This window comes from Salmo trutta, chromosome 26 (genome assembly GCF_901001165.1).
Source record: "Salmo trutta chromosome 26, fSalTru1.1, whole genome shotgun sequence".
Taxonomy (NCBI): Eukaryota; Metazoa; Chordata; class Actinopteri; order Salmoniformes; family Salmonidae; genus Salmo; species Salmo trutta.
The window spans coordinates 42,414,717-42,427,318 of NC_042982.1; the positions used below are offsets into that span (position 1 = coordinate 42,414,717).

The 12,602-nt window shown below is 45.8% G+C and overlaps 1 protein-coding gene across 2 annotated transcripts in view; it reads right to left on the reverse strand.

Annotated features, from left to right (window-relative positions):
• Positions 1-242: 242 nt before the first annotated feature.
• Positions 243-12,602, reverse strand: part of LOC115163815 (protein phosphatase 1D-like) — a 34,395-nt gene continuing 22,035 nt past the window's right edge. For both annotated transcript variants that reach the window (XM_029716000.1, XM_029715999.1), the window contains exons 3-6: positions 9,344-9,468; positions 2,530-2,711; positions 2,054-2,278; positions 243-823 (exon numbers count right to left, since the gene is read on the reverse strand). In XM_029716000.1, the coding sequence (XP_029571860.1) occupies positions 404-823; positions 2,054-2,278; positions 2,530-2,711; positions 9,344-9,468 (952 nt within the window). In that variant the 3' untranslated portion in view covers positions 243-403. The remainder of the gene's footprint in view (positions 824-2,053; positions 2,279-2,529; positions 2,712-9,343; positions 9,469-12,602) is intronic.

Sequence of the window (12,602 nt, forward strand, 5' to 3'; positions counted from 1 at the left end):
CCCGGTCAGGAGCGACCGGTCTCCCGGTCAGGAGCGACCGGTCTCCCAGTCAGGAGCGACCGGTCTCCCAGTCAGGAGCGACCGGTCTCCCAGTCAGGAGCGACCGGTCTCCCAGTCAGGAGCGACCCAGTCAGGAGCGACCGGTCTCCCAGTCAGGAGCGACCCAGTCAGGAGCGACCGGTCTCCCAGTCAGGAGCGACCCAGTCAGGAGCGACCGGTCTCCCAGTCAGGAGCGACCCAGTCAGGAGCGACCGGTCTCCCAGTCAGGAGCGTCCGGTCTCTCAGTGATTTGTAAAAAGTTCAGAGAAGAAGCAGAATGTTACTGTCTGTCTTGTATCCCTGTTTGTATGTATGGTGAGGAGGGTCCGTCCGTCTGCAGAGTGTGTGTGTGTGTGTGTGTCTCTCAGCACACACACACGGTGGTCTTGCCGTGTTGCTGCTGGAGTAGTGCAGGGGACACGTTGGTGGAGGGCGGAGTCGGAGACTGTTTCTGGTCCTTTCCTCCACCGTCTTTCGCCCCCGCCGCTGCTCCCACCGGTGTTGTCTCGCCATTCTTCCTCCGGGTCCTCTTGGTGGACGGGACGCGGTTGGGCGACGTCTCATCCAGCGTCCGTTTGCCGCCGGGTGTCCTGGCATTGACAGGGGCAGGGCTGTCCGTCATCAAGGGAAACCTGGAGCGGGAGTCGTCATCCGAGTCAGAGAGGGGTGGGCCGAAGGGATCTGATAGGGCCAAGGCGTACAGGCTGCTCCCTGATAGGCCGTTTCGTCTCTCCAGGGTCGGAAGGAGCTCACACACAGCAGACGGCATGTCCATGTCTGGAACCTACAGAGAGAGAGACAGAGAGAGAGACAGAGAGAGAGAGACAGAGAGAGACAGACAGAGAGACAGAGAGAGAGAGAGAGAGACAGAGAGAGAGAGAGACAGAGAGAGAGAGAGACAGAGAGAGAGAGAGACAGAGAGGGAGAGAGACAGAGAGGGAGAGAGACAGAGACAGAGAGAGAGACAGAGACAGACAGAGACAGACAGAGACAGACAGAGACAGACAGAGAGACAGACAGAGAGACAGACAGAGAGAGAGACAGAGAGAGAGAGAGAGACAGAGAGAGAGAGAGACAGAGAGAGACAGCGAGAGAGACAGACAGAGAGAGAGACAGAGACAGAGAGAGACAGAGAGAGAGAACGAGACAGACAGAGAGAGACAGAGACAGAGAGAGACAGACAGAGAGACAGAGAGGGAGAGAGACAGAGACAGAGAGAGACAGAGAGAGAGACCGAGACAGACAGCGAGAGAGACCGAGACAGACAGCGAGAGAGACCGAGACAGACAGCGAGAGAGACCGAGACAGACAGCGAGAGAGACCGAGACAGACAGCGAGAGAGACCGAGACAGACAGCGAGAGAGACCGAGACAGACAGCGAGAGAGACCGAGACAGACAGCGAGAGAGACCGAGACAGACAGCGAGAGAGACCGAGACAGACAGCGAGAGAGACCGAGACAGACAGCGAGAGAGACCGAGACAGACAGCGAGAGAGACCAGACAGCGAGAGAGACCGAGACAGACAGCGAGAGAGACCAGACAGCGAGAGAGACCGAGACAGACAGCGAGAGAGACCAGACAGCGAGAGAGACCGAGACAGACAGCGAGAGAGACCGAGACAGACAGCGAGAGAGACCGAGACAGACAGCGAGAGAGACCGAGACAGACAGCGAGAGAGACCGAGACAGACAGCGAGAGAGACCGAGACAGACAGCGAGAGAGACCGAGACAGACAGCGAGAGAGACCGAGACAGAGAGAGACCAACACAGACAGAGAGACCGAGACAGAGAGAGACCGAGAGAGAGACACAGAGACAGACAGAGAGACAGATAAATACATTTAATACAGTCGTAATAAAGTAGTAATTATGATTTAGCATGTGTCCCAAATTGCACCCTATTCCCCCCCCCCCCCCCCCCCCCCCCCCATAGGGCTCTGGTCAAAAGCAGTGCACTATATAGGGAATAGAGTGCCATTTGGGACACAAGCTTACAAGTCCCTCTGCTCTGTACCTTGATGAGTGGTGTGTTGGAGCGGGAGTCCGATGTGGGGCCACAGTGCTGTCCCTCGGCCAGGTTCAGCAGTACCTCCTCATGGTGGAGGGGCTCCTGAGGGACACCCGGCTCCTGCAGGGCGATCACGATGGCCGACGTGTTGTCAGCACGCAGCATCCTCTGGCGCCACCGCAGGAGGGCGTGGCTCACCAGCTGGCGAGCGCTGGACACCCCGCACGGCGCCTAGGAGAGAGGTATTTACCGTAGTTAACCAATCAGACTGGGCTGAACACAAGTCTCGGTGGCCCAGTTAGAAAAACCATGAGCCGGGTTCAATAGGGAGGGAAAAGAAAGTTTCAAAACAGATTGAATCAGGGGGGGGTGCTACCTAAACCAATAAGAAACACTGGATTTCTTTAGTTTTCCGTTCCAAAACATATTTTCTACGGTGTGCCCTACTGAACAGGGCCACGCCGCATAGCACCACAACTCACCATGGCCTCATCGTTGTCCTGGCACATGGAGACGACGTCCTGGGGGGGTACCATGTTCCACAGCCCGTCACTGCCCAGGATGATGTAACGGTGTTTATTGGGGTCGAGGGTCAGAACACAGGTGTCTGGCTCCGGGGACACTACAAACTCTCCGCTGTAGAAGTCATAGCTCCACAGGTCCCCTACAGGGACAGAAGATAATTCAATCAAAAAAGGTTATTTATCTCACAAGGGAACACAAGACAACAAGGGGAAAGGAGAAGTGAAGATGAGGGTTTTACACACATCCACAATGTTTTACAGTAACTGGACAAAAAAACAAGATGACATGCATAGAAAAAAGGAAACACCCAAATGCCTCATTGCCCGTCTCGCTGTTCCCAAATGCCTCATTGCCCGTCTCGCTGTTCCCAAATGCCTCATTGCCCGTCTCGCTGTTCCCAAATGCCTCATTGCCCGTCTCGCTGTTCCCAAATGCCTCATTGCCCGTCTCGCTGTTCCCAAATGCCTCATTGCCCGTCTCGCTGTTCCCAAATGCCTCATTGCCCGTCTCGCTGTTCCCAACTGCCTCATTGCCCGTCTCGCTGTTCCCAACTGCCTCATTGCCCGTCTCGCTGTTCCCAACTGCCTCATTGCTCGTCTCGCTGTTCCCAACTGCCTCATTGCCCGTCTCGCTGTTCCCAAATGCCTCATTGCCCGTCTCGCTGTTCCCAACTGCCTCATTGCCCGTCTCGCTGTTCCCAACTGCCTCATTGCCCGTCTCGCTGTTCCCAACTGCCTCATTGCTCGTCTCGCTGTTCCCAACTGCCTCATTGCTCGTCTCGCTGTTCCCAAATGCCTCATTGCCCGTCTCGCTGTTCCCAAATGCCTCATTGCCCGTCTCGCTGTTCCCAACTGCCTCATTGCCCGTCTCGCTGTTCCCAACTGCCTCATTGCCCGTCTTGCTGTTCCCAACTGCCTCATTGCCCGTCTCGCTGTTCCCAACTGCCTCATTGCTCGTCTCGCTGTTCCCAACTGCCTCATTGCCCGTCTCGCTGTTCCCAACTGCCTCATTGCTCGTCTCGCTGTTCCCAACTGCCTCATTGCCCGTCTCGCTGTTCCTAACTGCCTCATTGCCCGTCTTGCTGTTCCCAAACATAGTTATATATGGGTTCTTTATGTTTGGAAACAGCAACACAGTGATCAGCCAAGTAGTTAGAGGATGAGAAGCTCTTTCAGAAGCTAACAGATTCATTACTCACCAACATTACTACTCGCCAACATTACTAACATTACTACTCACCAACATTACTACTCACCAACATTACTACTCGCCAACATTACTACTCGCCAACATTACTACTCGCCAACATTACTACTCGCCAACATTACTACTCACCAACATTAATAACATTACTACTCACCAACATTACTACCCACCAACATTAATAACATTACTACTCGCCAACATTACTACTCACCAACATTACTAACATTACTACTCACCAACATTACTACTCACCAACATTACTACTCACCAACATTAATAACATTACTACTCACCAACATTACTAACATTACTACTCACCAACATTACTACCCACCAACATTAATAACATTACTACTCACCAACATTACTACTCGCCAACATTACTACTCACCAACATTACTAACATTACTACTCACCAACATTACTACTCGCAAACATTACTAACATTACTACTCACCAACATTACTACTCACCAACATTACTACTCGCCAACATTACTACTCACCAACATTACTAACATTACTACTCACCAACATTACTACTCACCAACATTACTACTCGCCAACATTACTACTCACCAACATTACTAACATTACTACTCACCAACATTACTACTCACCAACATTACTACTCCCCAACATTACTAACATTACTACTCACCAACATTACTAACATTACTACTCGCCAACATTACTAACATTACTACTCGCCAACATTACTACTCACCAACATTACTAACATTACTACTCACCAACATTACTACTCACCAACATTACTAACATTACTACTCACCAACATTACTACTCACCAACATTACTAACATTACTACTCGCCAACATTACTACTCACCAACATTACTAACATTACTACTCGCCAACATTACTACTCACCAACATTACTAACATTACTACTCGCCAACATTACTACTCACCAACATTACTACTCGCCAACATTACTACTCGCCAACATTACTACTCGCCAACATTACTAACATTACTACTCGCCAACATTACTAACATTACTACTCGCCAACATTACTACTCGCCAACATTACTACTCACCAACATTACTACTCACCAACATTACTAACATTACTACTCACCAACATTAATACTCACCAACATTACTAACATTACTACTCGCCAACATTACTACTCACCAACATTACTAACATTACTACTCGCCAACATTACTACTCGCAAACATTACTAACATTACTACTCGCCAACATTAATACTCACCAACATTACTAACATTACTACTCGCCAACATTAATACTCACCAACATTACTAACATTACTACTCACCAACATTAATACTCACCAACATTACTAACATTACTACTCGCCAACATTAATACTCACCAACATTACTAACATTACTACTCGCCAACATTACTACTCACCAACATTACTAACATTACTACTCGCCAACATTACTAACATTACTACTCGCCAACATTACTACTCGCCAACATTACTACTCGCCAACATTACTAACATTACTACTCGCCAACATTACTACTCGCCAACATTACTAACATTACTACTCGCCAACATTACTACTCACCAACATTACTAACATTACTACTCGCCAACATTACTACTCACCAACATTACTACTCGCCAACATTACTAACATTACTACTCGCCAACATTACTACTCGCCAACATTACTAACATTACTACTCGCCAACATTACTACTCGCCAACATTACTAACATTACTACTCGCCAACATTACTACTCGCCAACATTACTACTCGCCAACATTACTACTCACCAACATTACTAACATTACTACTCGCCAACATTACTACTCACCAACATTACTAACATTACTACTCGCCAACATTACTACTCACCAACATTACTACTCGCCAACATTACTACTCGCAAACATTACTACTCACCAACATTACTACTCACCAACATTACTAACATTACTACTCACCAACATTACTACTCACCAACATTACTAACATTACTACTCGCCAACATTACTACTCACCAACATTACTAACATTACTACTCGCCAACATTACTACTCACCAACATTACTAACATTACTACTCACCAACATTACTACTCACCAACATACTAACATTACTACTCGCCAACTTACTACTCGCAAACATTACTAACATTCTACTACTACTTCGCCAACATTACTACTCGCCAACATTAACTACTCGCCAACATTACTAACATTACTACTCGCCACATTACTACTCGCCAACATTACTAACATTACTACTCGCCACATTACTACTCCAACATACGACTTACTACCACATTACTACTACAATTACTCTCACCAACATTACTACGCAGCCAACATTACTTACTAGCCAACATTACTACTCCCAACATTACTACTCCGCCAACATTACTAACATTACTACTCGCCAACATTACTACTACTCGCCAACATTACTACATTACCTACTCGCCAACATTACTACTCGCCAACATTACTACTCACCAACATTACTAACATTACTACTCGCCAACATACTACTACCCAACATTACTAACATTACTACTTCGCCAACATTACTACTCACCAACATTACTACTCGCCAACATTACTAACATTACTACTCGCCAACATTACTACTCGCCAACATTACTACTCGCCAACATTACTAACATTACTACTCGCCAACATTACTACTCGCCAACATTACTACTCGCCAACATTACTACTCACCAACATTACTAACATTACTACTCGCCAACATTACTACTCACCAACATTACTAACATTACTACTCGCCAACATTACTACTCACCAACATTACTACTCGCCAACATTACTACTCGCAAACATTACTACTCACCAACATTACTACTCACCAACATTACTAACATTACTACTCACCAACATTACTACTCACCAACATTACTAACATTACTACTCGCCAACATTACTACTCACCAACATTACTAACATTACTACTCGCCAACATTACTACTCACCAACATTACTAACATTACTACTCACCAACATTACTACTCACCAACATTACTAACATTACTACTCGCCACATTCTACTCCATTACAACATTACTAACCTTACTACTCGCCAACATTACTACTCGCCAACATTACTACTCGCCAACATTACTAACATTACTACTCGCCAACATTACTACTCGCCAACATTACTAACATTACTACTCGCCAACATTACTACTCACCAACATTACTAACATTACTACTCGCCAACATTACTACTCACCAACATTACTACTCGCCAACATTACTACTCGCCAACATTACTACTCGCCAACATTACTAACATTACTACTCGCCAACATTACTACTCGCCAACATTACTAACATTACTACTCGCCAACATTACTACTCGCCAACATTACTACTCACCAACATTACTAACATTACTACTCGCCAACATTACTACTCACCAACATTACTAACATTACTACTCGCCAACATTACTACTCACCAACATTACTACTCGCCAACATTACTACTCGCCAACATTACTACTCGCCAACATTACTACTCACCAACATTACTAACATTACTACTCACCAACATTACTACTCACCAACATTACTACTCCCCAACATTACTAACATTACTACTCACCAACATTACTAACATTACTACTCGCCAACATTACTAACATTACTACTCGCCAACATTACTACTCACCAACATTACTAACATTACTACTCACCAACATTACTACTCACCAACATTACTAACATTACTACTCACCAACATTACTACTCACCAACATTACTAACATTACTACTCGCCAACATTACTACTCACCAACATTACTAACATTACTACTCGCCAACATTACTACTCACCAACATTACTAACATTACTACTCGCCAACATTACTACTCACCAACATTACTACTCGCCAACATTACTACTCGCCAACATTACTACTCGCCAACATTACTAACATTACTACTCGCCAACATTACTAACATTACTACTCGCCAACATTACTACTCGCAAACATTACTACTCACCAACATTACTACTCACCAACATTACTAACATTACTACTCACCAACATTACTACTCACCAACATTACTAACATTACTACTCGCCAACATTACTACTCACCAACATTACTAACATTACTACTCGCCAACATTACTACTCACCAACATTACTAACATTACTACTCACCAACATTACTACTCACCAACATTACTAACATTACTACTCGCCAACATTACTACTCGCAAACATTACTAACATTACTACTCGCCAACATTACTACTCGCCAACATTACTACTCGCCAACATTACTAACATTACTACTCGCCAACATTACTACTCGCCAACATTACTAACATTACTACTCGCCAACATTACTACTCGCCAACATTACTACTCGCCAACATTACTAACATTACTACTCGCCAACATTACTACTCGCCAACATTACTAACATTACTACTCGCCAACATTACTACTCGCCAACATTACTACTCGCCAACATTACTACTCACCAACATTACTAACATTACTACTCGCCAACATTACTACTCACCAACATTACTAACATTACTACTCGCCAACATTACTACTCACCAACATTACTACTCGCCAACATTACTACTCGCCAACATTACTACTCGCCAACAACATTACTACTCACCAACAACATTACTACTCACCAACAACATTACTACCCACCAACATTACCAACATTACTACTCACCAACATTACTACTCACCAACATTACTACTCACCAACATTACTAACCACCAACATTACCAACATTACTACCCACCAACATTATTACTACTCACCAACATTACTACTCACCAACATTACTACTCACCAACATTACTAACCACCAACATTACCAACATTACTACCCACCAACATTATTACTACTCACCAACATTACTACCCACCAACAACATTACTACTCACCAACAACATTACTACTCACCAACAGTATTACTCACCAACAACATTACTACTCACCAACAACATTACTACTCACCAAACTCACCAACATTGCTACTCACCAACATTACTACTCACTAACATTACTACTCGCCAACAACATCACTACTCACCAACATTGCTACTCACCAACATTACCAACATTACTACTCACCAACAGTATTACTCACCAACAACATTACTACTCACCAACAACATCACTACTCGCCAACATTACTACTCACCAACAACATCACTACTCGCCAACATTACTCCTCGCCAACAACATTACTACTCACCAACAACATTACTACTCACCAACAACATTACTACTCACCAACAACATTACTACTCACCAACATTACTCACCAACAACATTACTACTCACCAACAACATTACTACTCACCAACAACCTTACTACTCACCAACATTACTTACCAACAACAGCTGCAGAAAAAGTAGTGGGGTCAGAGTGCAGTCCCACTGGCCACACACTGGTTGAACCAACGTATTTGGCTAAAGTGTATGTAAACTTCCAACTTCAATTGTATTACAGAAATACATTTGTGGCACTTACTGAATCTTTGCGACAACCACAACAACAACATACCTAGAGCTCTGGCCACAGCCAGGAAAGGTATCTGGTCTATGACGGTGCTCCTTCTGACTGGCCCGTTATGAGTCAGCCTGGGTCTCTTCCATACCACCCGGTTCACACCCGACTTCTTTATCACACTGGAGATAGGAGGGAGAGAGACAGACAGGACAGTTATCACCCTGGAGATAGGAGGGAGAGAGACAGACAGGACAGTTATCACCCTGGAGATAGGAGGGAGAGAGACAGACAGGTCAGTTATCACACTGGAGATAGGAGGGAGAGAGACAGACAGGTCAGTTATCACACTGGAGATAGGAGGGAGAGAGACAGACAGGACAGTTATCACCCTGGAGATAGGAGGGAGAGAGACAGACAGGACAGTTATCACCCTGGAGATAGGAGGGAGAGAGACAGACAGGACAGTTATCACCCTGGAGATAGGAGGGAGAGAGAGACAGACAGGACAGTTATCACCCTGGAGATAGGAGGGAGAGAGAGACAGACAGGACAGTTATCACCCTGGAGATAGCAGGGAGAGAGACAGACAGGACAGTTATCACACTGGAGATAGGAGGGAGAGAGAGACAGACAGGACAGTTATCACCCTGGAGATAGGAGGGAGAGAGACAGACAGGACAGTTATCACCCTGGAGATAGGAGGGAGAGAGACAGACAGGACAGTTATCACCCTGGAGATAGGAGGGAGAGAGACAGACAGGACAGTTATCACCCTGGAGATAGGAGGGAGAGAGAGACAGACAGGACAGTTATCATAGACATTTAGTAAGGTAGTAATGAAGAACTAGTTGTGGTTTAGCTGTAAATTTAGTAAAGTAAAAGGCATCCTATTACCTTAATAGTGCGTCTGTCCATCCCTCTAGTCTGGTTACCCAGTCAGTTCTACAGTAGTCTGTCCATCCCTCTAGTTACCCAGTCAGTTCTACAGTAGTCTGTCCATCCCTCTAGTCTGGTTACCCAGTCAGTTCTACAGTAGTCTGTCCATCCCTCTAGTCTAGTTACCCAGTCAGTTCTACAGTAGTCTGTCCATCCCTCTAGTTACCCAGTCAGTTCTACAGTAGTCTGTCCATCCCTCTAGTTACCCAGTCAGTTCTACAGTAGTCTGTCCATCCCTCTAGTCTGGTTACCCAGTCAGTTCTACAGTAGTCTGTCCATCCCTCTAGTTACCCAGTCAGTTCTACAGTAGTCTGTCCATCCCTCTAGTCTGGTTACCCAGTCAGTTCTACAGTAGTCTGTCCATCCCTCTAGTTACCCAGTCAGTTCTACAGTAGTCTGTCCATCCCTCTAGTCTAGTTACCCAGTCAGTTCTACAGTAGTCTGTCCATCCCTCTAGTTACCCAGTCAGTTCTACAGTAGTCTGTCCATCCCTCTAGTTACCCAGTCAGTTCTACAGTAGTCTGTCCATCCCTCTAGTTACCCAGTCAGTTCTACAGTAGTCTGTCCATCCCTCTAGTCTAGTTACCCAGTCAGTTCTACAGTAGTCTGTCCATCCCTCTAGTCTGGTTACCCAGTCAGTTCTACAGTAGTCTGTCCATCCCTCTAGTCTGGTTACCCAGTCAGTTCTACAGTAGTCTGTCCATCCCTCTAGTTACCCAGTCAGTTCTACAGTAGTCTGTCCATCCCTCTAGTTACCCAGTCAGTCCTACAGTAGTCTGTCCATCCCTCTAGTTACCCAGTCATGTTCTACAGTAGTCTGTCCATCCCTCTAGTCTAGTTACCCAGTTCAGTTCTACAGTAGTCTGTCCATCCCTCTAGTTACCCAGTCAGTTCTACAGTAGTCTGTCCATCCCTCTAGTCTGGTTACCCAGTCAGTTCTACAGTGTCTGTCCATCCCTCTAGTACCCAGTCAGTTCTACAGTAGTCTGTCCATCCCTCTAGTTACCCAGTCAGTCCTCAGTAGTCTGTCCATCCCTCTAGGTAGTTACCCAGTCAGTTCTACAGTAGTCTGTCCATCCCCTCTAGTTACCCAGTCAGTTCTACAGTAGTCTGTCCATCCTCTTAGTCTGGTTACCCAGTCACGTTCTACAGTAGTCTGTCCATCCCTCTAGTCTAGTACCAGTCAGTCTACAGTAGTTCTGTCCATCCCTCAGTCAGTTCTACAGTAGTCTGTCCATCCCTCTAGTCTAGTTACCCAGTCAGTTCTACAGTAGTCTGTCCATCCCTCTAGTCTAGTTACCCAGTCAGTTCTACAGTAGTCTGTCCATCCCTCTAGTCTAGTTACCCAGTCAGTTCTACAGTAGTCTGTCCATCCCTCTAGTCTGGTTACCCAGTCAGTTCTACAGTAGTCTGTCCATCCCTCTAGTCTAGTTACCCAGTCAGTTCTACAGTAGTCTGTCCATCCCTCTAGTCTAGTTACCCAGTCAGTTCTACAGTAGTCTGTCCATCCCTCTAGTCTAGTTACCCAGTCAGTTCTACAGTAGTCTGTCCATCCCTCTAGTCTAGTTACCCAGTCAGTTCTACAGTAGTCTGTCCATCCCTCTAGTCTAGTTACCCAGTCAGTTCTACAGTAGTCTGTCCATCCCTCTAGTCTAGTTACCCAGTCAGTTCTACAGTAGTCTGTCCATCCCTCTAGTCTAGTTACCCAGTCCAGTCAGTTCTACAGTAGTCTGTCCATCCCTCTAGTCTAGTTACCCAGTCAGTTCTACAGTAGTCTGTCCATCCCTCTAGTCTAGTTACCCAGTCAGTTCTACAGTAGTCTGTCCATCCCTCTAGTCTAGTTACCCAGTCAGTTCTACAGTAGTCTGTCCATCCCTCTAGTCTAGTTACCCAGTCAGTTCTACAGTAGTCTGTCCATCCCTCTAGTCTAGTTACCCAGTCAGTTCTACAGTAGTCTGTCCATCCCTCTAGTCTAGTTACCCCAGTCAGTTCTACAGTAGTCTGTCCATCCCTCTAGTCTGGTTACCCAGTCAGTTCTACAGTAGTCTGTCCATCCCTCTAGTTACCCAGTCAGTTCTACAGTAGTCTGTCCATCCCTCTAGTCTGGTTACCCAGTCAGTTCTACAGTAGTCTGTCCATCCCTCTAGTCTAGTTACCCAGTCAGTTCTACAGTAGTCTGTCCATCCCTCTAGTCTAGTTACCCAGTCAGTTCTACAGTAGTCTGTCCATCCCTCTAGTCTAGTTACCCAGTCAGTTCTACAGTAGTCTGTCCATCCCTCTAGTCTAGTTACCCAGTCAGTTCTACAGTAGTCTGTCCATCCCTCTAGTTACCCAGTCAGTTCTACAGTAGTCTGTCCATCCCTCTAGTTACCCAGTC